The sequence below is a fragment of the Crocodylus siamensis genome, chromosome 7 (assembly GCF_052110815.1).
Source record: "Crocodylus siamensis isolate JL-2025a chromosome 7, ASM5211081v1, whole genome shotgun sequence".
In the NCBI taxonomy this organism is placed as follows: domain Eukaryota; kingdom Metazoa; phylum Chordata; order Crocodylia; family Crocodylidae; genus Crocodylus; species Crocodylus siamensis.
Genome location: NC_143401.1, coordinates 87,525,719 through 87,553,256, shown reverse-complemented (window position 1 = coordinate 87,553,256; position 27,538 = coordinate 87,525,719). Strand labels below are relative to the sequence as shown.

The 27,538-nt window shown below is 42.0% G+C and overlaps 1 protein-coding gene across 4 annotated transcripts in view; it reads left to right on the top strand.

Moving 5' to 3' along the window:
- The window catches only part of ATRNL1 (attractin like 1), a 1,104,086-nt gene that overhangs the window by 851,558 nt on the left and 224,990 nt on the right, over positions 1 to 27,538 (top strand). For all 4 annotated transcript variants that reach the window (XM_090056522.1, XM_090056523.1, XM_090056521.1 and 1 more), the window contains one exon: positions 27,210 to 27,324. In XM_090056522.1, coding sequence (XP_089912648.1) covers positions 27,210 to 27,324 — 115 coding nt within the window. The remainder of the gene's footprint in view (positions 1 to 27,209; positions 27,325 to 27,538) is intronic.

Here is a 27,538-nt window from a genome sequence, read left to right as displayed (position 1 = left end):
CAGGGCAGTATGGTGGGGCCCCCAGCATGCTCCCCGGCAGACTCAGCAGAATCAAACAACTTTTCAAGCCATCACGACCCAATTACTCAGCACTGATCCATATGTGTGCGTACTCTAGATACCCCCATCCCCCGCAAACAACAGATCCATGTACTAATTAACCCTCCACATGATTAGAACCAGGGGTTCTTGTCACAAGTCCTGGGATCCTCAAAAAATGTATATGCAGATGATGTGCGGGACACCCTGGTCCAGTTCCACCTCATGGAGGGTGGGGATACACTAATCATATGTGACAGGCTAGGAGAAGGGGTGACAGAGAGATTCTGAATAAAGTATTTGGTGCCCCATTTGATGATGTTTGACTGACATTTCAGGCTGATGAAGAAACAGGAATGATTTGAAATGGGAAAGAAAGGCACAGCTCAGCTGTGGGAATGAAGCAGAAAACAAAATGTATTCTATGTAGTGGCTCACTATGATTTTGGAAAGAGTTGGTGCATAGGGGGCTGAGTACAATGGGTACTACCATACACCTTTTTGAGATGGGCTGCACTAATCTATCCTTGTGGTAGGTTCCCTTCAGCAGGTTGCCCAGTATATGCCATGTGTTTTATAGTCATGTGCAGTGTTGACTTCATTTAATCAGCTCATAGTTGGTTTCCATTACTGAGCACATGCTGCCTTTGGCAGCACTTTAATGCTAGATAATGTATTTAATGAGGTTTCCTTGTATGTAAATGTAAGATGAGGACATTTGAGTAGATACAGTAGCTTTCTGTTTTGTCAGGGGGTGTATTCCTCCTCTGTTGTTGTGTTTTATCCTTTGGTTACTAAGAACTTCATCTTTTTTACAATCATTAAGCACTGAAAGTGCATAGTGGTAGTAATTATATGCAAGTTTTGTCTAGATGCCAGTTCCAACAATTACAGTATCAAGGACCAAATGAGATAATTTCAGATATAAGAAAACCACACTCTTCCCTCTCTAAAATATCAGCAGAGAACACAAACCTTCATTATCAAAGAAATTAAGGAAATTAAAACTTTGGTATCTGCACATACAGTCATAACTACCAAGTTGCATATATCTTGTGTCTTTTGTGGTTACAAAATATTAATTGCCAGTTTGCTTCCAACAGCACAGCTGGCCAGAAAGAAATTTTCTTTGTCTTCTCTGTAGCTACCACTAACCCTCACCCTTCTGGGCAGGAAAAATGGATGAGGACATCAAATTTTCTGAGGTCAGATGTGGGAGTGCACAGTGTAAGATATCTGTAAATACTGTATGCAGACACAAGAGTTGGGAAGTGATAAACCTAAATTATTCTTTATCCACATTTCAGAGGTGGCCAAGTGGGCTGAAAGCAGTGGTAAATGTATTTGAGCAATTACATTCTGAAATGGAATTAGTCATTCAGAAACCTTTCCCAGTCTCTGCCTCTTCAAGGTCTAGCCAGGATGCTTCAACAGGTTTTAAACCACTTTTAGCTGCTGAGGGGCACCTCTGATCTGCCTCTATACGGCAGTCACATTGCTGGATGCATTGGTCACTGCTCAGACTCCAGTGATGACTGTGGAAGCATAGCGTGTATATGAACAGAATAGAATCTAGTAGAGAAAAGGTTGTGAAACAATATCACATCCTGGAAAGGGAGCTAAATGACAGAGTTATTGTTAGAGGGCTCCAGGGAACATACATAGTATTTGCTATTGAGTGATCATCAGCATTTATAAGAGTAGGCTTTCATAGTACACAGTCATATCTTGCAAAATCCTAAGAATGTAAAATGACTGTCTTTAGAAAAACCTAATAAATTGAAAATTATTTTTCTTTGAGAAAGGAATTTTATTTTCTGAGTGTATTTCCTTTTATTACCTTCCATCATAGGAATGTATTATCTTCATTATCCTCACTTATAATAGCTGTGGAATGCATCACAGATTTTGTTAAGTGCTTAGAATCAGGAAGCACTGAAATGCCAGAGATTTGTGATGTCCTCCCATTATAACAACGTCTTTGAATCAATTAGAGATGGTCCAGGAAACCACATTTGACTGAGTTTTTGTCATCTTCAGATTATTTTCTGTATAGCAAGGAAAGCCTAAATCCTCAGCAGTGCAGAGTAGCAGCACAGGGGAGTGACTGGTCCATACCAAATAACAATGAATGGCTGAAACTATGTCACCAAACAAGCACATGTTTACAAATGGTTAATTAGAGACCTCGCTGAATCTTTTACAGGGAGAGATGCAAATTGATTAACACCTATATCATCTCTAGGAGAAGCCATTAATAAGAAGCTCTTACAAGAAAAAATAAAAGTGATATATCCAATTAACATCTTAAGCTTGCTCAGCATATCACTGAAGAATGTGCAGCAGTTTAGAAACTCTCTGAAGACTAAAAACAGAAAAAATGGTGGAAAATTACAAGAGGGTTTTACTGTGGCTGCAAAAGAAGCTTTTCTAAATGTTTAAATAGAGTTTGCATGTGAAATCCAAAGTAATACAGAGATCAAATGAATGAAATGACAACCCGCCATTGACTTTGTAATTGTTCACATATTCAGATATTTTATATAAATCAAAGATAAATGGAGAGAAAATATTTCTGAAGTGCAGAACGAGAGTTTTCCTCTACATTCTGGTGTTTTCTGCTCTACCACTTACGGAAAAAAAAATATAGGACAAAGCCAACAGGGTCCTATAGACATTATTCTAAAAACCCCACAGATAATTTCTTCTTTTATAACATTCAATTGCATTCTTTAAGGGGGGGGGGCAAGGAGGTAGAATGGTTAAAATTCTATGGAAATCTTTTCAATAAGATTATATAGAACATTTCTGTTGTAGTCAAGGTTTCATTGTGTTGGCTAGCATGTGTTGGTAATCTTTAGAAAATAATTATTTCTTACTTCCAGCTTCCCGGATGTGGGGAGAGAAGTAGATGGGAAAGACCTTGACTTTAGCATGGCTTTTGATACCATCTCTCATGACATTCTCATTGACAAAATAAAGAAGTATACACTAGATGAAAATATTGTAACAAAGATACATAACTGGTTGGATCATCATGCTCCGTGACTATTAGTTCATGGCTCAGTGTTTAGTTAGGAGGAGGTATCAAGTGGGGGTCCCCAGGGGTCTGTCTTGGGTCTGGCATTGTTTAATATCTTCATTAATGATTTTGAAAGTAGAATTGAGTGCATGCTTAGCAAATCTGTGGATGGCATGAAGTAGGCTGGAGTTGCAGACACTCTGAGGGGCAGGGATAGGATCCAGAATGAGTTGGCTAAACTGGGAAAATGGCCCACAGTCAACCAGATGAGACTCAGCAAAAACAATTGCAAAGTCGTGCACTTGGGACAGAATAATTTCCTACACAACTGCAAACTGAGGAATAACTGGCTAGGCTGCAGGACTGCAGAGGAGGACCTGGGCTCTTGCTGAAAAAAGGGACAGCAGTATCCTGGCTTGCTTCTGCTCTCGTCAGCATTGGTGAGGCCTCACCTGGAGTAATGTGACCAGTTTTGAGCCCACATTAAAGAAGTATATGAGACTCCAGCAGAGAGCAGCAAAAATTTTGGAAGCCTGGGAAGAATGACTCGTGAGGAAAGGCTGGAAGAACAATGGTTATTTAGTCTGGAGAAGAAAAGATTTGGGAGTGGGGGCAGGGATTTGATAACAGTCTTCAAATACCTGGAGGGCAATTACAAAGAAGGTGGAGAGGGGATTTTCTATGTGGCTGTAAGGGACAGGACTAGGAACAATGGCCTCAAGCTGCAGCAGAAGAACTGTCTGACCATCAGAGTAGTCAAGCATTGGAACAGGCACCCTAGCAAAGTTGTGTAAAATCTATCCCTGGAAATTTTCAAGAGCAGGTTGGGGAGACACTTGGCTGGGAAGGCTTAGCCAGCAATGAGTCTCTCTTGAGCAGAAGGATGGAGAGGATGACTTCGTGAAGTCCCTTGCAGCCCTACTCTCTAATGACCGTATGATACATTTTATCAAGTTTAGCTGGGTGTTGTTTGCATCTCTTCATAAAGAACTAATATTTGCAAATGTGAATTCTGAGTATGAAATTTTTTTAGGGATAGGAGAATTTACAAGACACGGTTTTTTTGCATAGTGGGAAAGTTATGTTTTCTTTCTTATTAAGCTATGACACTGTATTCTTATTTAGATTATGTCTTCAAACCATTTGATAGGTCATTTTAAAGCAACAATTCAGTATGTAGTAATACTACTACTATTAATAATACCTTGCTATTATGTCGTGCTTTTCATCAATAGATATTGAAGTGACTTGCAAAGGTCATCCAGCAGATTATTTGGAAACTGGAAATAAAAACCACATCTGATAACTTGCCAGCTGTTGTTTTATCCACTAGGGCCCCTTGCCTTTCTACCCCTGTTTTGCACAGGATACAAAGTTATTTGTGGTTGAAGTTTGAGATACTGATTATAACCTATACATTTGTAAATGGTTTGGCTGTGGGTAACTGTCTTGGATGTTCTATTTTTTCCACTCTGCTGAAGGACAAAAGAGCTTGTCTTTCGTGCACAAGAAATGGTGAATTTTCTCCAGAGGACACCGTTGTCTGGGATTTCAAATTTCAACAGTAAGTGAGTCTGAGGGGGGGAAAAGGGGGTTTCTAGGATCACCAGATTTCAGGTTTGTAATTTATTTCCAAAGATGGGTTTAGCAATAATGGGATTTCAGGGAGTCGAAATCAAAGAAGAAGGATGCCAATTAAAGATCAAAGTAAACCAGAAGACTTTTAACCTAGGTGGAAATATCTTATCATTATCAAATATGCAATGAGTCAACGGCTGAGGAACCTGTCCCTGGAAGACAGGAACAAAATGCTACAAGGAGCATGCTTGATGGGCATCCATAGAGTATAAAGGAATTTGATCCACCAAAGGTCATATTTAATGATCTTCAGAACTTGTTGGATGTCGCAGCTATTTTCACAGAAATATATGGAAGAGAAGAATTAAGGGAAACAGTCTTTTCTGAATATTAAAACAATTTGAAGTGGTTTGCTTATCAGTGTTTGGCATGATTTAGATTAATGGTTGCAATTCTTTGGTTCAACACAGTGCCTACAGAATTCTGATAAGGACTACTGGAAACTTTTATAATGTGTATGTTTGTGTGTTTCTTATTTTGTACCTGAAACAGAAAGCATAGGAAACCTTACCAACAAATTGTATCGTCACCAGTCCATATCCATGATGTTTTCATATCAGGCAGAGGGTAGGGTAAGGTGGCACCTTAAAGTAGTGGTTCTTAACTTTTGGGGGATCAAGGAACCCTTTGGACAATGTTAGTTCTTAGTTTTTATTCATTTTTTATTACAGAAAAAATAATAGAGCAACTCTTCAGTTGCAAAGAACTCACCGCAAAAGTTCAGAATGTTTTTGACATTATGGATTCCTGTTTGAGATCTTGGAGTTTATCATATGTTTGCACACCTGATAGTGCACACCTGATAGTGCTAACATTGTGTGGCACCTCATGGGACCCTTGAAAGTATATCAAGATACTCCAGGGTGTTAGGGCCCCCTAGTTCAGATTCTCCGTAGAGACTTGTTCAGACATACAAACTTTCATAGAAAAAACTCTCCCTCAGATACAGGTTCATATCAGGCTGTCATGCCTTTATTTTAACTCTTATGATTGGTGCATTAAGACTAAATTTTGTAGTCAAACCAACCACAAGGACATTTGCCAGTAATGAGGAAAGGAGAATGCTAAGGCTAACCAGATAACACAGTTAAGATGCAGAGGTTTTAGAGAACTGTACTGAAAAAGCAATTTCTTATACCAAGAGCAAGAGAAGAGTAGTTGATTTCCAGTGGTATAGCAAGCAAGTTCAACACCCAGAGTGGGGATGGGGTCAGTGATACGTTGACCACTGTACATCTTGGGAGTGGAGAATGAAGGGAAGCCCTCTCTCCCCAAAATAGGAATGGAGAGCTTACTTTGTCAGAGAGGGTTATGAAATAGAGAGAGAATGTCTGTCTTTTCTCAAGAGAATCACTTTGTTGGAAAGTTAATCATAAGTTTAACTAGCATTCAGATCAAGCAATAGCAATGAAAAAACATACTCTTGCTTGGGAGGATAAATGTAGGCCAGACCCCAGAAACTCTTGAGTCTTCCTCAATTCTTCCAACAGCTCTAGTCCATGATTCCCCACTTGCCCCAGATTTATAATGATCTGTGTACCATTATTAATTTCATGAATATATCTACAACTTGATTGGATATATGGTAACAAGAGGGGTTGATCATGAAGACCGCCTCCTCAGCTACAGAAGAATGTATGGTAAATACTTAACTGTTTCACTAGGGTGGCCTTAAATGTTATCAGTTAGATTTCGACTCTTGACAGTGAGTGCTAGTAAATATAGTAATGGGTTTCAATTGGTTTCTTTGTGACTATAGTCAAAAACCTATGTGCTTTCTTGTTTAGATCAGTAGAAACATGGGATCTGGCCTTGCAAGCCTGTCTCTCTACAACAGGGGTGGGCAAAATCCAGCCCACCAGGCACTTTCATCCAGCTTGCAAAGCCCTCTAACAAATTGGACGCTGCCCAGCCCTTCTGCCCGTGAGGGTGGCAGTGAGGCACCTACATCCACCCCCAACAGATCCTATTATGCCTTGCTCCCACCGTCATGGACAGAAGGAACCAGCCCCACTAGCACCAGGCTGGGTTGCTGCTACAGGCTTCTCTGGTGTCCCACTCCCTCTGGCAGCTGGTAGGGACGCAGGGAGCAGAGGTGGGGCTGCAGCTCAGATGGAGCATGGGGCTGGGGCTGGGAGCTGTGTAGAGCTGTGCCTAGAGGGCAGTGTGGGGCAGTGTAGAGCTCGGCTGGGCAGGGTGTGGGTGTGAGGGAAGGTGGGAGCTATGGGGACCTCTCCCATGCTCCCACATAGCATGCAGGCCTGGCAGGCAGTGGAGGCAGCAGCAACAGCAGGTGGGGGCATTTGTGCTCAGCTCTGGTTCCTGGCTTCGGCAGGGAGGCAGCCCCCACTGGGCCATCTGTATCACCAGTTCTCCCAGCACTCATGCAGCACAGGAGGGGAGCCCCAAGTATGGGAGGGAGGCCTCACACACTGGAGCCAGCTGCCTTCCCCACCCCATCTGGCCCCAGTGTCTGGGGCTTCCCTTCCAAGTCATGCAAATGCAGGGAGTGCTGGCAACAGAGATGGCACAGTAGGGGCTGTGCTCCTAGCTGTGATGTGCAGCACTGGGCACAGCTGGGCCCCAGTGCCCACGCCTGCTGCTGCATCATGGGAAGAATGTTTGGTGGTCCTCATATCCCTCCCACCCTCCCTCATACCCCACAAACACTGCTCCCCACCCCAACAGTGTTGCCTGCATTGACTGCAGGAAAGCACAGTGTGTTCCAAAGAACAGCATGTTCCAGAGCCACACACCCACACCCCACAAATGCCACACAGCTCCCCAACATACCCTATGCCTCCCACACACAGCCCCACCCCATCACAAATTCCCCCACATTCTCCCACACCGCATCACACACAACACCATACACCCCCTGACACTTCAACCTGCACACCTCCACACATACCGTACACACAGACATACCCCAGACCACACCCCCTACACAATATAAAAGACTAAGAATTTATTTTTGATCTATTATGCAATGATCTTTATATACAGTACACAAACACAAATCATGACAAAAATCTTTTGTAATAAAATTTAACTATGTTATAGTACGTGTTTGACTTTTAGTGTATGATTTGGGTTTTTTTGGTTCTAAATTGGCAAACCCCACTCCCAAAAGGAGTATTTCTGGGGGGGGCAAGGGGAAGGACTTCCGGTTGAAAAGGTCATGGGTTAGGGGTGAGACTTCTGATCCCAAGATGGTGACCAGGGGGGTGGGGCAACCATCAAGAGGTGGAGCTACCCATGTGGCCCTTGACAGCTTACCAAACTTTGTTAAGTGGCCCTCCTCTGGAAATAATTGCCCACCCCATCTCTACAAAGTTACCCTAAGTTTGTTCCAACCTTTATATAGTGGAGGAAGTATACAAGATGGAAACAAGTATGCCAAGGCCTCTAATATATTCCTTACAGAGTGGAAGGAAAGTCCTACCTGCCCAGATTTGATGCACAGGGAAAGCAGGTGGTGGTGGTGCTGCTGCTGCTATAGCCAACTGTGCTACAACTGCCATCCCTGTGCAGAGATCCTAAGCAGCACCGGCAGAGGGAAAGAGAGAGTCTAGCAGCAGCAGCCCCATGGCAGTCTCCCTAGGAGCTATCTCTGCAGCCCCATTCACTTCCCCTCATACCCCAAATGCAGTATTTAGTACAGGGCAGTGTCTACTATGAGAAAAAACTCCCCCACAGGGGACAGAATTACCATTCTACTCATCCACTTGCCCCACAGATATACCTCTAGGTGCAGGGCTGCCTCTGCCATGGAAAAGACTCCTGGGGGGATTCTGGTGTCTCTTCATAGTTGGCATCTGGGGCTGGTGTCTCATTAGCATACCCCCATGCCCAGTTATGTTCATTTATATTTATTTGTGTCTGGAGAAAAAGAAAGAAGCTTTGCTTGGATCATAGGATGATAGGAAAGTAAGGGCTGCAAGAGACCCCACAAGATCATCTAGTTCAGGTCCCAGCTCAAAATAAGACCATTGCGGACTAAACCTTTCCAGCCAAGTGTCTGTCCAACCTGCTTTTGAAAATTTCCAGGGATGGAGATTCCACAACTTTTCTTGGTAGCCTATCCCAATGCCTCACCATCCTTATAGTCAGGAAGCTCCTCCTAATCTCCTACTTCCTCTGCTGCATCTTAAGGCCACTGGTCCTAGCCCTGTCCTCTATGGCACTAGAAAAAAAACAGTTTCCACCTTCTTTTTGAGCACCTTCAGGTGTTTAAAGACTGTTATCAAATTCCTCCGTAGTCTTCTCTTCAGACTAAACAGCCCTAGTGATTTTAGTCTTTCCTCATAATCCATGTCTTCCAGGCCTCTAATCATTTTTATTCCTGTTTACAAACTTTCCACATCCTGCCCAACTGTCCAGTATGGGGCCCAAACCTGGACACATTACTCCAGGTAAAGCCTCTCTAGTGGTGAAGAGAGTGGAAGAATCACTTCCCCTGATTTGCAAGTGACAAGTTGCATAACTAGGGTAGGGTGACGGGAGCACCTGTCCCAGGTGCCTACTTTGGGGGGCATCAGGGATCTTGCTCACTAGGAGTCTACTGTGACAGAGGAAGCTCTGTGCCACCCCTGCCTGGCCATAGGGGCTGGGCAGGGCAACACCCCACCTATCAGTGTTTCTAGAGGGCAGAGAAGACAAGTGAATCAAGTGGAATGGTGTTCGATGCCTGCTCCCTGCCCAGGAGTCTTTGCAGCAGCAGGGGAAAACTTGTGCTGCCTCTGTCCCACCACAGAAGGTGGGTGGCCCAGTGCCACAAAGAATGGTGCAGTCCCCTCCAGGCATGCAGCAAGCACCCTATGCCACCACAAGCAAGAGTCCTGTTAATATACTCGGTATACTGTTGGCCTTTTGCGACAAGAACACACTTTTAGCTCGTATTCAGTTTATGGTCTACTACTGTAACCCCCAGATCCTTCCCTGGAGTCCTGCAGCCTAGCCAGTCATTCCTCAGTCAGCATTTGTGCATGCATTTATACCATCCCAAGTGCAAGACTTTGCCCTTGTCCTTGTTGAATCTCATGTGGTTGATTATGGACCATTTGTTCAGTCTATCCACATCACTCTAGATCGTAGCCTTACCCTCTAGAGTGTCTGCAACGCCACCTAACTTGGTGCACTCAATCCCACTGTCAAAATCATTAATGAAGATATTAAACGATATCAGGCCCAAGGCAGACCCCTGGGGAACCCCACTTGATATCTCTTCCCAGATAATTGTGTACAAGTCTAGTTTACATCTATTTTTACATCCTTTATTGGGCCTTACCAAGGTGTTGCGGGGGGAGAATATTTGTGTCCTACAATTAAATTATTACCCTGGACTTCTAAGTGTGGGTAACTGTCCTTCAGAAGGTAGCATGTGTACTCTCTGAGCTTTTACACCTTCCTTTAAGTAAAGCAATTAATTTAGCCTCTTTCCTTTCTGTGATGTTGATCCATCAGGACATTTGCCGTGTGTTAATTGCATTCCTGGTATTCAGTCTTACGCAATCACTGTTTCTAAATTGGTACCCTATCTTCATGAAACATGGCTGAAGTACTTCTGCTTTATCTGTCATCTATTTCAGGAATATCCTTTACACACATTCCCCGCTCTTAAATTTTTTTATGGCTATTTTTATTATCTCCATCATAAATGGTGCAGACAGCCCATATCACAGCAGCCAGAGCCAGTTAACAATTTTAGTTGTGCTCTTTCATTCTAAAAGTATTCACAACCTTTAGTAGCACTGTTTTGGAGAAACTAGAATATCTCTGTCTTGGGGAAAACCCACCAAATAACACCATGTGTTTCTGTACATTTTCCTATCCCTTTACAAGCTCTTAATTTTCATACGACTTCTTTCATAAAAGTATATATTTTTTAAACTAAACGCAGGCATATATCCTCACTGTGGTTTGTCAATGCCAAGTTTTAAAATCTATCAGTGTGGGAGATCAGAATTTCCTTACAGTTAAGAACAGTGGTTTCATTTCTCAGTATTTCAGCTATAAGTAAAATGGTTTTTCACATAGATATAGATATAATCTTCACATTCAAGAAGAAACTAATCATAAAGATTTGAAGAAGTCATAAGCATATGAAAATATAGTTGTAATGAAAGCTGCCTTGGAACCTTAACTCCCCCCATTGACAGCTGGTACTATGTTTGCCACAGAGATGTCTATATTGTGAAATTTTAATAGTGGTTTTCCTTTTTAGAGAGTTTCTCTTGGAAAGGTGGTATAGGCTAGGGACAGACATTACACATAAACCAGTTTAAGTGATCAGAAACTGGTTTAAACCTGTAACAGATCAGATGTTCAGTGCACGTAAACCAGATTGAAAATGGCTGAAACTAATTTGAGATAAACCTGATTGAATGTAGTATCTGACTTCACTGATTTGGGTCAAAACAGCTTATGCAATGTCTGTCCCAGACTTCCCCAGCATCCCAGCATGCTCTCTGGGCTGAGCGGGGCTCTCTGCTCCACAGCAGAGCTGGCTCCTCCCATCTGCTCCCTGGCTGCAGCTCTGGCAGAGACTGCATGAGTCTGCCTGGTTTCCCCTAGCATACCACACGCTGGCTACAGTCTGTGCTGTTGGGGACCAGTTTCTTCCATGGAAAAGTTGTTTAAGAAGAGCTTGAACTAATGGAGAGAGACTTTGTTTTCTGATGGGGTGATAAACACTGTTATCAATTCCCTGCTGGGATGCTTGGAGGTGGCAGGAGACCCCTCCCTAATCAGAGTGTTCTGCTGGGGTCTGGCCACACTCCCTTCAGCTCAGCATGGTGGAGGGGAAGGGAGGGATGCTCTAGGGCCCCTCCGGCTCCTAGGCTGAGCCACTGTGGCCACATGCCTGCATTTCTGGGATGTCTGTCCAGTTACAAACCGTTTCAACCTAGCCAGGGTAGACTAACCTTCAAAGATGGAATCAGTTCAGGCTCAGGCTTTTTGAAAGTCTATCCCTAGCCATGAGGAGCAAGCTGGAAGAATGATCCATATTAGGAGAAAAGTGGGCATTTCCAAATGGTCATATAATGGTTTAACGCTGTAAAAAAATTCCTTTGGAGCCAATTCTCTCATACCGCTGTCAGCAAGAGCACCAACTCCTCTGTTCCGTAAGGTAGAATACTGAACCACCTAAGCATGACTGCACCTGCGGAGCCTTATGCACACACTTTGGAGAAACTCCATTGTAATTACAAAATGTCCCTTAGCTGGCTAATTTAGTTGTAACTAGAGGGAAGGATAGGATTTATACCCTTGCTTGCATGAAATTCTGGCTTAATGGAATTCAGTGGCAACATTCCCATAACTTGAACAGGGCCAGAATTTCATCTTTTGTTTTCTCATTGTATAACCAATAATTAAAAAGCTCATTTTAAAAGTTTTGGGAGGAGCTGACTAGTCACTTGAAGAAGTTTTCTTGATTGACACATACGTTTCACAAAAGCAATTGAGAATGAATAGTTAAGTTGCTAAAGAGGCTGAGGCTGGCATTCAGTATCCGCTGTTGTTTTCATGCTGTTGATCTAACCACAGGAATTAGCAGTGGGTTCCTGTTTTTCACTGTTGCTGAACAGGGAACCACTGATTTGAGTGGCTACCTACAGGAAGAGGAAAATGAAGCAGGCTAAATTTTAGTGTTGAATGAGTACAGTATGTGTCATTTAATGGGTGACTCGTACTGGCAGCAATACAGTATCTTAAAAGGCCTATAGAAATCCTGCATTGCTGTTTACCACTGAAAGCACATACCCAGAAAGAAAATATGCAAAGCTGACAACTTGGTGTGGAGTTGTGCGGTCTACTGTGGTTATACTGGTAGCCAGTAAAGGAGTGCTTGTTTGGAATATTTTACAATGCTTGGTTTCTATAGTAACAATCATCATCATGAATACTTTCAATTTCACAAATAACGTCTGCTTGATGATTGATTTCAAATCTCAACCCTTGTTTAAGTAAATAGGATCCTGCTCCTTCTGCTGATTGGGTTAGCCAGTGACATTTGATATGTGCCATTTTTTTCCGTGACAAAGAAACAATGCTAAGCACAATAAGACTGGGGAGGCAGGAAGCAAGGAAAGGATGTTTTATAGTAACTGGAAAACTTGTAGCATTAGCGTAATACCAGTAATCTTCAGAATAAATTCAAGAATATAGATAATAAAAATCTAAATTGTGTTCCAGTGTTACAGTACAGCACAAAGCCATTCGCTGCTTAAACTGCTGGTGATGGCAATGTGTAGAAATAGGCAGAGAGAAAGCATTTTAGTTATAAGTGTGAAGAATATATTACATGAAATGCAAAACAACTTGAAATTTAATCCAATGGAGACTCAGGATTGAGCGGTCAGTTCTACTGAAAAATTCACTAAGACATGAAATTTTAAGCAAAAGTCAGCTCACTTGTGGTTGAAAATCAGGCTGTATTTTATCAAAAATGATCAATTTGTGATGAAAATGAGCCTGTTTTTGAGTAAAGGTGTCTTATACATTGAAGCATGGTAAAAGCGTGAATTTTGACAGATTTTCATGCAGTTGTCACATTTACAATTTAAAATTTAAGGGAGGAAACGTCCATGAAACTAACACATTTTTGTTTGTGAATGTGGCATAACTATGACTATAGTGAATCTCTTGAATTAAATAGTAAAAATTAAAATAATGATAATTAACAGGCCCAAATTGGGGATTAATAAAGAGATGTAACTATAATTAGGGTAAAGGGATTATATCTATAACGCTAGTTGTAATTTGTTTGTGAGAGTGAACAAGTTGTTCTTTAGAGCTAATGGCAGGCTTGGAGCAATGTATTTTTGTTGAATTCTGCATTATCTAAATATTCTGGGACTAATGCAGAGACTTTTAAAAATATTGCTGCAAATAGTATTAAGGCACGCGCACACACACACATGCATACAGATACAGAATAATGTAAAATAATCATTGTAAAGGGAGCACATTTTGAAAGCATCATTAATTGCAGATGCTTGGATTTAAATATATGCAGGATATCGGAAATGAATTTTTTACATACAACACACATCTTCCCAAAGTTAGGTTGCATGTATTAAGCAGGGAAGATGATTTTCTGCCTGAGATAGAAGCACCCTTTGATTCCTATTGCACAGTGCAGCAGCGATGGCATTACTATTCAGGCAGCTAAGGGAGTCGTTTGATTTAACAGCTCATTGCTGTTCACTCCAGAGCTATTAGTGATTGTCTCTCTTTTTTACTGATCATGTACCACTAATTAAGGTCATCTTTCTTGTGGAAATTTTGCTATCTGCTAACTAGAGGTGCATGGGGGGCGGGATGCCAAGCTGTTCCTGGCAGGGGGGGTTGAGCTGGGGCTGCACTTGGGGTGGGCAGCAGCAGTGGTGGGAGGGGACTTTGAGGGGGAGGGGACTATGGAAAATTCTGGAGTGACTGTAGCCCCGCTGTAGTTCTCTCTCCCAGTGCCACTGCTGCCCGCCACAACCCCCTGCTGGGCCCAACCCCCTGCTGGGAAGAGCCCTGCACTGGCTCTTGCCCCAGCCTGCTTTTGCTCCATCCCCTTCCCTCCCCACCTCATCCCCAACCCCAACAGACTTACCAGCCAGACACTGTTCTCTAAGCTGCCAGACTGCATATTGGCAATTGTGCCAGTATCAACCGATATGGTTCATTAATAATCAGCAATCAGTATTGGTCCAAAACAACTTTATTGGTGCACCCCTACTACTAGCTGTTCCCAGTCTCTCTCCTATTTCACAGCCTTGGGGATGCTGTAGCTCTTTTCAAAATCATAGATCTACCCATGGAAACTGGCCTTTACCAGCAGCTAGGATTTCAGCATTAGTTAATGTGGCAGGCTCGCTGCTTTTGCTGGGCAAGCCCGGCTTGGAGAAGGACACTTCAGATTGGTGGAACATTTCCACCCATCAGGTAATGGCTGGGAGGGGCTTGCTCCACCCCTGCTTGGGGTGGGGAGGATGCAAGGAGCCCCTGGACCTGATTGAAAACTGCGCTTTGCAGGTCCAGCAGACTTCAGGGTTGGGGCCTCCGGTGTAAATAAAAGCTCAGCATGCTTAGCATGCTGGGCAGATGCAGCAAGGGATGGCGAGGAGAGAGGAGCTCCAGAGAAGACCATCATCTGGACCCTGCCTGAGCCTCGATGATGCATGGATCAGTGCATGGAGAGCCAGCCTTGGGAGGAGCTCAAGGCTGCTCAGGCCCCACATAGTGCGCACGTTGGCACACAGAGAGTCAGCCCTGGGAGCAGCTTAAGGGTGTTTAAGTTAGCCCCAGCTCTAGGCTGGATAACCAGAGCCCGCAGTGTGGCTCAGAATTAAAATAAAAGAGCCCTGGTGTCCAGAGCAGGGCCTGGGAAGGGGAAAGACCCCTGGCATGAGGCTAGGGAACCAGAGCCAGTGAGGGCTCAGCTCCCATAGGGGCTCCCCGGGTGCCCAATGCGGGGCCCAGGGCCCAGAGGGAAGAACCCTCAACTCAAGGCCAGTGAGCCTGCAGAGGAAGGACCGTGAGTTACCGGGAACCTGGGTCCCTCAGGGAAGGTGCCCCTGGGCAAGGGACCCTGGGGGTAGTGGGCATAGGGGGAGAAGACCCTATCCCATTTGAGGGACCAAGTGGTTGGAACCCATATAGGGTGCATCTAATATCTGGTGTGGTTATGTTTCCTATTCAGTATCTATTGTTATTGTTGGTGCTATAAATAGTTGGGCGTGTTAATTCTATATAATGGGCTCTGTAAGGATGTCTTTATTAGCTAACCCACTTGCAGTATAAACTTGCTGGATTGAATGTCCTGGCATCCACCCCTCTTTTGGGCCTGAGGCATGGGTACTTCCCCGAATGCCCTCCCTAGGGCCGACTTCCTTCAGCTAACTGACCTTTAGATGTATATTTGTATCTATATCTGTAATTATATCTGTCTTGAGGAGTTTTATATACGTATAGTTAGTAACTCAATATATCGTATATAGTTAAGAACTTTGGGCTTGAGCTAACTCTACAGAGGAAAGAGGGATCTGCTCGAAATTGTGGCATCCCTCTCACAGCACCCCCTCCTGCCATTCGATTGAGAATAGGGCACGCCATTGGTTGTACCCGGGTTGCATTAAGTAGGAAGAGAAGGTGATTCAACTGAAGATTAGGCTCTGTCTCTGGTCTCTGATTAGGCTCTGCAGCCAAAGCTGTGGAAAAATCTTTTCTTCTTCATTCTGCCTTTCAAAAATACGGTGTGACTTATATTAAGAGGTATGTTGCACATGAGAAAATATGGTATTGAACGATCACACTCCCAGCTGACATCAATTGATGTAGTTGCATTGATATCAGTGGTGTTATGTTGACGTGTGCCAGTGGAGGATCTGACTCTTAGGGCACATCCAGATGAGAATACACGTATAGTTTGCAGTGCCATGGACCGCATGCACGACATATGCAGGTGTTCTCCATGCTGCTAATTTGCAGTGCAGTGGGTTTTATTGACACCATTAGACGCTGGTGTCAAACAAACCCGCACCAGAAAAAACAATACCAGAGCCTGGCCAGCCAGAGCCATGCTTCTGCTGCCAGCCAGGCTCTGCATTCCCAGATCGCTACTGCTGGTACCCCAGGAGGCCCCTAGGGTCACAGGTAAAGCTGCTGGGCCCAGCCCAGCTGCTGGCCCCGGTTTCCCCTGTCCCACCTTGGGCAACATCCCACAGTTGTGCAGGGGAGTTCCCCAAGGACAGCTAGCAGTGGCACAAATGTGTGTCACTGCTAGCTGTCCCCAGGGAACGCACATTCCCACTCATGGGGGCATGCCCCTAGAGTTTATTTTTGGTGACCTGTACCTTTTATAATTCAGAATATTTTTGAGATTTGAATTAACTGGGACCCAATTCAATTTCCAGGTAGAATAAATCCCAGGGGGTAACAGGAGGTAGTATAATGCTTAAGCTGTTTTGCAGAAAAAACAATGAGACATCGTACCAACAATACCATTTTACTTCATACTTACTGCTGTTACTAGAACAGGCAGCATAATTCTTCTTTTCTCCTCATTCCCTACTACATTAAAAACTTTCTCATGGTCTCTCCCTTCACCATCATTATTTGGTTGGAGCAACTATAATTAGACCCACAGGATCCAAACACATGTGGCCACAAGTGCGAATATGCTACACACTCAGAAATTCTTCTTAACCTATTAGAAAAAAATATTTCGGGCCATTGTAGGCGGTGGTAGATAGATCTGCCCTTAGAACAGGACAAAGGCAATAAGAATAAAAGCTATCTCATTCTCTCAGAGCTTTGGTCCGTGTTTTCTCTTCATTCAATAGGCTGTGATCTGTATAGTTGTCATGGCAGAAAGTCATTTGTTATGCCAGTGCCATTAGCATTTTTTTTTTCTGCATTGAGAATATTGCCAAGTTTGCACTTTAATCCCTTCTGCTGACAGTTCGTTTTCACAGTGTGTCTTGATTTAGTTCCCTTATTTTATTATTACAGTTCCAGGTATGAATGTTTTAATTTACCATTCACTGGGCATAGGCTATATGGTCAGAAGGTTACAAAAGAACATTGCTGTAGAAAAGTTCACTAAAAGTCTATTTTGGATGACTTATGGTATACTACATTTCCTTTCCAATTTTGCTGGCAGTGAAAAAGCTACCCAATAATTCCAGGGCACTTACTTTTCTGTCTTTGAGCCTGGCATAGATTTTTCTAAATAGCAGTACAACTTTACTTATTTTTAGTGATTCTGGGGGGCCAAAGTGAGATCTGTGCGCTAGCGGTCAGGGCAGGAGACTATTAGGGAGGACCTCTGACTTGATCAACGGGAACAGCAACAGCTTTCTCATCTGCTGTGAGCAAAGGGCAGCAAGTAGACGGGTTGCCTCAGGAGTAATCAAGAAAGCAGATTCAGACTCAGTGTCACAGTCTGCATCCCAGCGTGCACTGCTCCAAAATACGTTACACGGTGCTGAGCCCACGCAGCTCTTCATGGTAGCCTGGGATTGTTACCTTGGCTATTGGGTCGACAAGACAGAACAAGGTCGCCACAGTTTCCCCAGCCTCTTCCATGCATTTGCCGGAAGAGAGTGGCTCTCAGGACTCTGCTTCCTCTTCAGTTCTGCAACCCAGGATACAGGTAGCTGTTAACGGAATAAGAGACCGTGGATAATGTAGCTGTGCGTGACCTTGGCCAGAGGTAAATCACCCTTTTGCACGATGAGCTGCCGATATTTCAGCTAGAGTCTCTAACAAACTTAGCTCCGTTTGCCTATGCTCAAATCCACGCACCAGCAGTGCACAAGCCTCTAATGAGGAAGAATGAGGGGCTAGGAAATCTGTTAATTTATTTCCTTTTCTTAATTCTGTAGCCCAGGAGGGAGCAGGCAAACACATACCACCTGGCAAACAAACTCACATTGGTGTCACTTCAGTGAATAGCGCATTTGTCAAGTAGCGAAATTTGAAATGAGGCAGGGGGAAGGGAGAAGGGAGGGGGAATGTAGAGAAAAGTCTGGGAGTCTCCACTGCTGCGTGGGCTTTGTTTTTACTTGTTAAATACCTGGTATTTTCTTACAGAAAAATACTATTGAAACTCTTGGAACATTATAAAAATTTATAGATGTTTTGAACCACCCTACAGAATGTAATAGAGAATTATATCCCACTAAAAGAAAAATTCAAAACCCCTGTAGAGGGGATATCATTCTCTATTAAACTCTCTATTATAGGGGTTTAGCATAATTTCTATAGCGTTCCATTATATTTTTATAAGCCCTATTGGCTTCAACCCTATTAAATACTCTAGAAATTTTCCATAAGGGCAAATTGGTGCATTCTGAAGGCAAAAATATGCTTTTCAAAGGTATTGTTAGAGCCCCAGGGATAAATCTTCTCTGGCTGGGTGATTTAGTTGCAAAGGCAGGGAAATCATCTCAGTCCTTTCTTTAGCTTGGTGGCAGAATTTTTAAGAAAAAGCTTAAGAGAATCTCCTCTAGCACATCATTGCTTTAAATTGGATAATAACACTTACCTACCTCATATGGGTTAGTAGGGCTTAATTAATTAAAGTTGTAAATCACTGAGAAATCCACGGCTGAAAAAAGCTACGGCATTCTGCAAAGTATCGATGATAATTAGGCTCCGTACCGTTCTCGTAGGTTAGTCTGGAAGAAGGCATTCCACTGGCTGTAATTGTGCGAGGGGGGAACTTCACACAGCGGATTAAAGGAAAACATTAGTGGATGGATCAGACTAAAAACCTAGTGGCCTACAGAGAGTTCTTGATGTTTCCAGTACCAGGCCCCAAACAACGCCCAGGGCTCTGTCGTTAGCTTAAGTATTCTGTTGCAATATTTCCTGAAGGACATCCTTCTGGTGCAGAGATGGTATTTGGCGAAAGCTTTTTTTTTTATTTATTTATAATAGTTTCATTAAAAGCATAAATGATTCATTATGTAATTTTTTTATTTTACAGAAGCAAAATTGAGTCAGAACTTTTGGGTGAGTGGGAAACATATTAAAGAAGTAAATAATTAAGAATAAGCAACTAATGATTACATTGGCCATGTACAATAATGTGGATAGTCTAAACATGCAGAACCAGCTTGTTACACCGGTGTTCGCATTTGTAAGGATCCTCTGCGTTCCAGCACCCTGGGACAATGCTAGCTCCACCACAGAAAGGATGTGTTTGTCGTGGGTTGAGAGGTGGGAACACATACGTTATATTTCTTTCCTTTTTGTGGTATAGAACTGCTTTTTTTCTTCCCCCCTTTTTCTTTTTTTGGCTCCCACTGTATGGCTGAATTCAGCAGAGAGTAGGGCATAGATATAGGCCATCAGCTCTGGGCTCACATACTTGCCCCCCCAGTGTAGGAACCATCCTAGAGATGCCCCGTGCTGTTTCAGCAATGGAGCTGATATACTCTTCACAAAATAATTTCACAGCTATTCTAGGAACACTGAAGGAGAATATTTTTTTCAGTCAGTACCTTGTAACACCTAGAGCCAGGCACAGCTAATACTGGAGGATATGGCCTGAAGAAATGCCCCTCCTAGTAGTTACTCCATTTTTATATTAACAGGCTAGATTGTATTTTACATTAAGTCTTTGGATAAAATATGGAAGTGGGCACTGAATCCCAAGGCTCCCTCCTTCAGGGCAAATACCCTACCCACAAAGGTAGGGGTTCATACTTATGCTTGTTTGCTTTCTCTAGCCCAGTGAATATATACATATCCCATATAAATTGGAGCAGCTTTAACAGGGATCCTGTCCCCCCCAAATGCACACATAAGAGGGTGGAGGTAGACTTTTCTGTGTCTGTAGGGGATAGGACTAGGAGCAATGGCCTCCGGCTGGAGCAGAGGAAATTTAGGTTGGAGACTAGGAGGAACTTCGGGATCTTTACACGTGCTCCTGGGATGGTGGGGGGTTGCTTTAATTAGAGTGGTTTCAAGAGCTGTTGTAATTAAAGCGCCCGCAGAATCTCATTTATTCAGGATCCCACACTTCAACAAGGCAGCGGGAATGCTTTAATTAAACCTCATTTGACAGGCATTAGTTAAAGCACTCCCACCGCCGTGTCAAAGTGCAGGAATGGTGAATACGCAAGGCATGGAGGCTGCTGGAGCGTGCTAATGGGCATGCTCCAGCAGACTTGATTAATCGAGTCTGCACGGATGCACTGTAATTATAGGGACGCTGAATACGCGAGACGTGGTGGCTGCTGGAGTGTGCTAATGAGGTTGCTCCAGCAGACTTGATTCACTGAGTGTGCACAGATGCACTGCAGAGCAGCATCCCTGCATGTCTACAGGCCCCCTGTCTGACTATGAGGGTGGTCAGGCACTGGAATAGGCTAGGCAGCAAAGCTGTGGAAACTCCATCCCTGGACATTTTCAAGAGCAGGTTAAACAGAGACTTGGCTGGAATAGTTCAGTCAGGGATGATCCTGCCTTGAGCCGGGGGCTGAACTAGATGACATTGTGAGATCCCTTCCAGCCTTACTTTCCTAGGATCCTATGATCCCAGAGACCACCCCACCTTCCCCCAGCATGTCTGACAGCTTGTTAGTCGGGCCCTCTCTTGGGGTGTTCAGAGATGGGGCCTTGAATCCCCTTAAGCAAAGTTGAGAATTTAAGTGGTTTTCCCACATCCTTGATGAGGGCTACAACTACAGAACTATTGAATAGAGGGGAGAAGTACTGCCACCTTTTTCCAGCTGTGTTTTAAAATAAAATGGTCCCCATTGCTTTTGGCATGGAGGCCCATCTAGCAGACATGCTCTAAGAAACACTGCAGATTGAGCTCCTTAAGCAGAGAGATCTCAGCATGAGGGAGGAACCCAGCTGTTCGGCCTTCTCAGTACAAAAATGCTTCTGCGTACGTGCAAAGAACTTTATGTGCCCGAGGAGTTTTAATGTCCAAACTTCGATGCCTACAAACTTTAGATGCTTCCCGGGATCAGGGAGAAGCTGGGCCTGGGTTTGGAGGATTCCAGTTTGGGTCTTAGGCACCTAAATTCTGCTTAACTCCAACTTTCAGTACCTAAGTCTCTTTCTAGATCTAAGGCTTAGGTGTCACAGATATGAGCACTGGTTCTGCACCTACAAAATATACAGAGAATAAAACTAGGAACACCTCAATTCTCTCTCATCTTGTTTCCTCTTTTCTGTATGAACAGGAAAAGCATTCCATTTTTCCGCTGCCTGTCCTCTTGAGTCTTGGACATTTAACTCCAGGGACCAGCTGCTGAGTCCCAGTGTTAATCCAAATGGAAGACTTCATTATGTATTTGTCAAGCCATTGGGTTTATTATATTTGGCATTCACTAGATTCAGTTTTAATAATATCTTTTAAAAACTAGTTTTACATCAACATAAATTATCATTAAACTGCTAAGAATAAGTTAGTCAAGCTGTTAAAAAAAGACTTCTTTTATTTATGGGTAAATTCTTATATGGATGGCATTAAAACTATATTTTAGTTAGGAGACATTGAAGTGATTAATGCATAGTTGTTTGCATCTTTAATACTTGATTTATATATCAGATCTGTATTTGTGCCTACTGTCAAACTTTATTCTGTTCTTGTCAAAATACTTATTACTGCTGACAGGTATAACATACCCACATTAATCCTTAATTCCTTGATTCAATTTTCTAATTGCTTTTTTGGCATGCGATTGCAACCATTTAGGCTTACGTGATCTATTTGTCTTATAATGCACTCTTAAAAATGAGATGCACCTACCTTCAAAAAGGCCGAGAAGAAAAAAGTATTACTAAGTACTGAAAAATTCAAATTCTTCAGCACTTAAATAAGACATCTCTTCTTGGAGTTGTAGACTGAGCCAAAACCTGTTATAACTTTTTGTTTTCTGGCTTTGTACAATTCAGCAAACCCTGTTTAATTGATGATCGAATTGGAATTTATAGTCCAACAACTTTGTGAATTTCTTCAGCACAGGAAGACCCTTTACATACCTCTGACAAAGTCAAAGATTTCGCCCCGCCAGCATTGCTTTCTCCTTTCTTTATTGTTTTTACTTGTCAAGTCTGTTTCTCCTGTCATCTACTCAGTCAGCTTCAGATAGCAAGATGCAGCTTCTTCTGAGGTCAAACAACCCTGTAAATGCAATGGCCAGAGGAGTCAGTACTGAGCAACACAAGGAAGAAGGCAACATTTCTCTTACATCACATCCAGCCTTTTCCTGGGCTGGAGTCGTTCAATGTTGATTCATGTATGACTAGATAGATAGATAGATAGGTAGATATAAAATCTCAATGCTTTATAGATGATAGATAGATAGATACATAGATAGTTATAAAATCTCAATGCTTTAACTCTGCTAGTCTAACAGTTTTGTCAGAACATGACTATCTATCTAGATAGAGAGATACAGATATGTGTATAGATATTCATATGTATATGTGTGTGTGTGTGTGTGTGTGTACATGTGTGAATAAATTATGCATCATGCTCTTTTGGTTGTAAATCAGACTGTTCTCAGAAATTTAAGAGCTAGTATTTTTAATAGAATAAGGGATATGCTTTTTCCGACACTGTCATCTCCCCTCTGTACTGGAAAAAGTACATTTTTTCTCAAAGCATTAAACCGTAAAAGCTAGGTATGAACAGAGAATCTCCCTAGCATCCCCTCTGTAGCTCTAGACCCACCAGGGACCTGCACAAAAGGCAAATGTTTGTGGAGAAATGGGAAGGTTTAAGCAGACAGCCCTGTCACCCGGTGAAATGAGAGAGTGCTCACTCCAAGCCAAGGATCCTTCTAACTTTTTTTTCCCTCTCGAGTGAAATGAATGCTGGCTTGAACGTGCATTGTCAACCTGTGAAAACAGCCTCTCACACTTGTTCTCTCCTTTTTCTGTTCTGCCTCACCTTATTTAATCTGTGCTACCATTCACTCATTCCTACTTTCTTCTCCCCCCTCCATCAACTTAGTGTCCCTCTTTATTATCTTCTCTTCTGTGCAGATGCATAGCCAGACAGTATTGTGTCCTGGGCGGTGGCAGCAGCAGCAGCCAGGCTGGCAGTGGTGGCAATCACAGCAGACTGGTTGGCAGCATCAGTGACTACTATTTTTGCAACCCGCTCCTCCTAAGGCAGCCCTCACTCATCCCACCACCCCGTAGTTACCCTATTGCTGCTTTGCCATTTGCTGTGTTAGTTTCATTCATCTCCTTTTTTTCTTTCTCCACTTTTTCACCTTTCCAACCCTACATAGTGCCGTTCTCATTTTCACTGTGTCTGTGATAAATGATTTGCAAGGAATATCATTGCCACGTTCCTATCAATCTTTCTTTTCAATCTCCTCCAGCAGAAGAAACGGCAAGTCCCTGAGCCCCCTTTACTATACTAGAAAAGGCATTGAGGAAAACTCCTGGGGAACAAATGGGTGTGAAATGAGATGAGCTGATGGCCATTTACACAGTGGTTTTGTGAGTTTAAGTTTTAATGTCGAAAACGTTCTCTGAATAAACTCCAGCAGTCTTCTGACAAGCTACTTACAAGCTTATTCTCCAGTTTATTTGAGGAACATCAGGAGCAGAGTAAAGTTAGAGAGAGGCTTTTTTTCATATTGCTTGAAAATAAGTACAATCTTGGAAAATGAGAAGCAGAGTCCCAATGCGTTCTTCTTTAAAAAAAAACAAAAAACCCCAGAAACGTGTACAACATCAGCGACTAAGTTGTTGAGTCTGAGAATTGTTTGTTTTTCATATCTTCCAGTGATAGTTTTATGAATTCTGATTATTATTGGTGCTTTTTGGCAAGACATAACAGTCACTTTTTTATACAAAAAAATATGACAATTCCAGTAAGTAAATCATGGTAGCTAAGTGCTTTGGGCAAACAAACATGTGCCTTATCTCTTCCAAAAAAGCTGTGGAAAATGTATGATAAATTGCACATTTCAGAGAACATGTTATGTCACTGTGAAATAACTTTGATTCATGGTTATGTAGTTATCTTTAAACAACTGACAAACCTCAGGGTATCTAAATTATTATCATTTGCTTTATGCTTCTGTGTTTTTTTGCTAGAGAAGCCTGAAATGATATACAGTAAGATAGGGCTTCTGCTTTTTCAGTCATGACACTGATTTTTGGAGGCAAAAATTGAAAATGCCTGCTAGTTTTTTCTTTCCTTTTCTTTTCTTTTTTTTTGGGGGGGGGGTGAGGTTCTGCTGAAAATGGTTAACAATAATATAATCATGTTTTTACATGCATTCATGCAAACTTCAGGCAGAAAAGGATAGTGCCCATTTATAGGAAGTTTTAGAATAGAAGAGCAGTGTAAAAATATACCAGCATTTTAACTTGTTATCAAGTAACTATTCAGAAAATTATTAGGAGGCAAACTGAGAAATGTGATTATGTGTCTGCATACTTTGGAAGTACTTTTGGAAGAAGAAATAGAGGTTTTGCTTGTTTTGTAAGGAAGAAAAGGTAACACTGGGGTATCCAGGAGAGGTTGTGTACATCAACTCTTCCTACTTACAATAACACTTCGTTACTAAAAGTGTAATACAGAAATGCCGAGTCAGGCTTGAAGCCCCATTGCCAGGAATGCTGTGCAAACATCTAGTAAAAGACTTGCTGTATTCAGAGAAGCAAATTAATTTTCACAATGGATTTACTGTTTGTATTTCTGTAGTGCATACAGCTCATAACTGGGATTGGAATCCCATTGTGCTAATGCAGCGTGAGTAACATTTCCTGGCTGGAGGAGCTTGCAATCCAAATAGACGAGGCGGACAAAGAGGGAGACGAGAAACAAAATGGGGAAGATATTTCTAAAGGTCATACAAGAAGTTACATACAGGGCTAAGAATAGAACTGGAGTCGCCTGACTCCCCGTCCAGTGACACATCCGCCAGGCAATGCTGCTTGCTGTTCTCGACCTTCTTTAGGTTCAAGGCACCCCTCAGAAAATATCATCTCTTAGCTTTCACTTGGGTTTTGACCAGTTGTTCTGTTGCAAAGAACTCCGAAAGACAACAACAGGTCAAAATGGTTTTAACACTGTGGGATTCCTTTTGGAAAAACTGGGTTTTTTCCTTCTGAATCATGTTTTCACACCTGCCAGTGCTAACATCGCATGGCACCCCACAACACCCTTGAATGGGTCTCAAGACACCTCGGGGTACCACGGTACACTGGTTCAGAATCATTGCACTAGATTATGCCAGTTTTCAAATGATACAGCATTTTTCATCTGAATTATTTTGACACTGCCCCCTTCAATACATCTGCTGAAATTTCTTTCAAATATTAATCATTCATGTATTGAAAAGAATATATTTATCTGTTGTTCCATTTAATGCAGAATGCTCTCTATTCTTATCTGCACTGAACAGTAGCAAGTGTTGGTTACTTGGAGGTACAAAAATAGCAAATGATCATTGCTGTACAAGATGGAAGGGACTTGATTTACATCTCTTTATTTCCAGTGTTTGCAGCATATTTCATTTAGCTAAACTATCATTTCACTTACAGATAAATGTCAGATGATTCAAATATACTATCTATATATGTATGTCAACTAATTCATATATATATATATAATATATATATATAAAAAAAAAAACACTGCATGTAATTATAAATATATATATAAAACACTGCATGTAATTATATATATATTTATATATATAAACACCACGTGCATATATATATATATATATATATATATATATATAAAACTGCATGTAAATTAATGGCTTTGAGTTTTGAATGAAAGCATCCAGCTATTTTTTTCTCTTGCTTTGCAACATGACAGACACTTTCTACAAATGTGCCAGCAAGGAAAAGAACTGTACACTTACACTGATTTTAACCTAACATTTTCAAAGCTAGTTTAAATGCTTGATTAAACATTTAAGCTCTCAAATGTGCTCTTGTATCACATAGTACACACATAATATGGAAACGTGACTACTTGGAAATATTCATTTTGGAAACTTATCACTCTGTGCATGCATATGCTGCTCTATATTCATTCAGCTGCTAGTACTTGGACTCCTGGTAACTCAAGAAATATATGGAAGAAGCTTATTTTGATAGTTACTTGTCAATGAATAAATGTAGTTAATAAATAGGAAAAAGTGTTATGACTATACAACTCCATTGCCATTAGAAAGTGTATAGTCAGAGTTTTCTATACTAGGGACTCCACTACAAAACCAGCATTTTCCAACAGTTATTAACTTATTTACGTGCCAGCATTGTATTCCTTAACACAATATTTAGAGAGTTCCTAAATTAATGCTCACAATTTAATCAAGGCAGACATAGAGGAAACAGGTGGGATGCAAAGCAAAATCCAAGTGAGAAAGACTAGGCTTATTTATTGACTCATTTAAATATTATGAGGTTTATTTTTGTTTGTTATTACTATTATTAGGTGATTTCTTAAGTGACTTATGGTAGAAATGTAAGCCTTTTGGAATGATAGCAAATGAAGAATGAGTGGAAGATGAGCTAGCTGTAATAATGCTAAAATTCTCCTGTTATCTCGTGGCTGTCTCTTTGCTATAACTGAATAAATTGATATCAGTGAGTATTGTTGAGGTATAAAGCGAGAAATAAAATGTTCTCATCTGTATGGTCAGATTTTTTTTCTGTTTAATGAAATGCACAGTGTTATGTACATAGGAATGAAGGACTGGAATGTGCCCCAAGCCCATGTTAGGGTTCATTTAAAGTCTGTTTAATGACGGGGGGACCAATAGAGAGAGAGAACCATCTGATCTGTGCCAGATTTGTTACACAAAACTATATCCAGTCTTACCAAAAAGGGCTTTGAACAGGAAATAAATTGGTGTATGCCATGAAGCCTTTGCAGGTTATATATTTGAATAACTGTGGACCAGCATTACAGTGGGCCTTAATTTAAAGCCACACAGTTAAAAAAAAAAAAAAAATGAGGAAAACAAGTCCTTATTGAACATTACAAAATTATCTTCTTTTTCAGGGTGCTCCTAAACCAATTGCCATTGAGCCTTGTTCAGGAAACAAAGCAGCAGTCCTTACTGTATTTTTATGTCTGCCAAGAGGATCGTCAGGAGTCCCACCACCTGGTCAGTCAGGTAAGACGCACACAGGTAATTGCTGAGGCTTTGATCCTGAAAGCGGTCCCCATTGCCACACACACCCATTTAGAAACATAGGTTCTGCTGGGACAAACCACTTTTCAGTATCATGGCCAAGGGCAATTTAATATACTACCGGATGAATTTTCTTTTCAATTTAATCTGACATCTCAGATGAAATTTATACTTCAGAATAGTGATTATTCTTCAT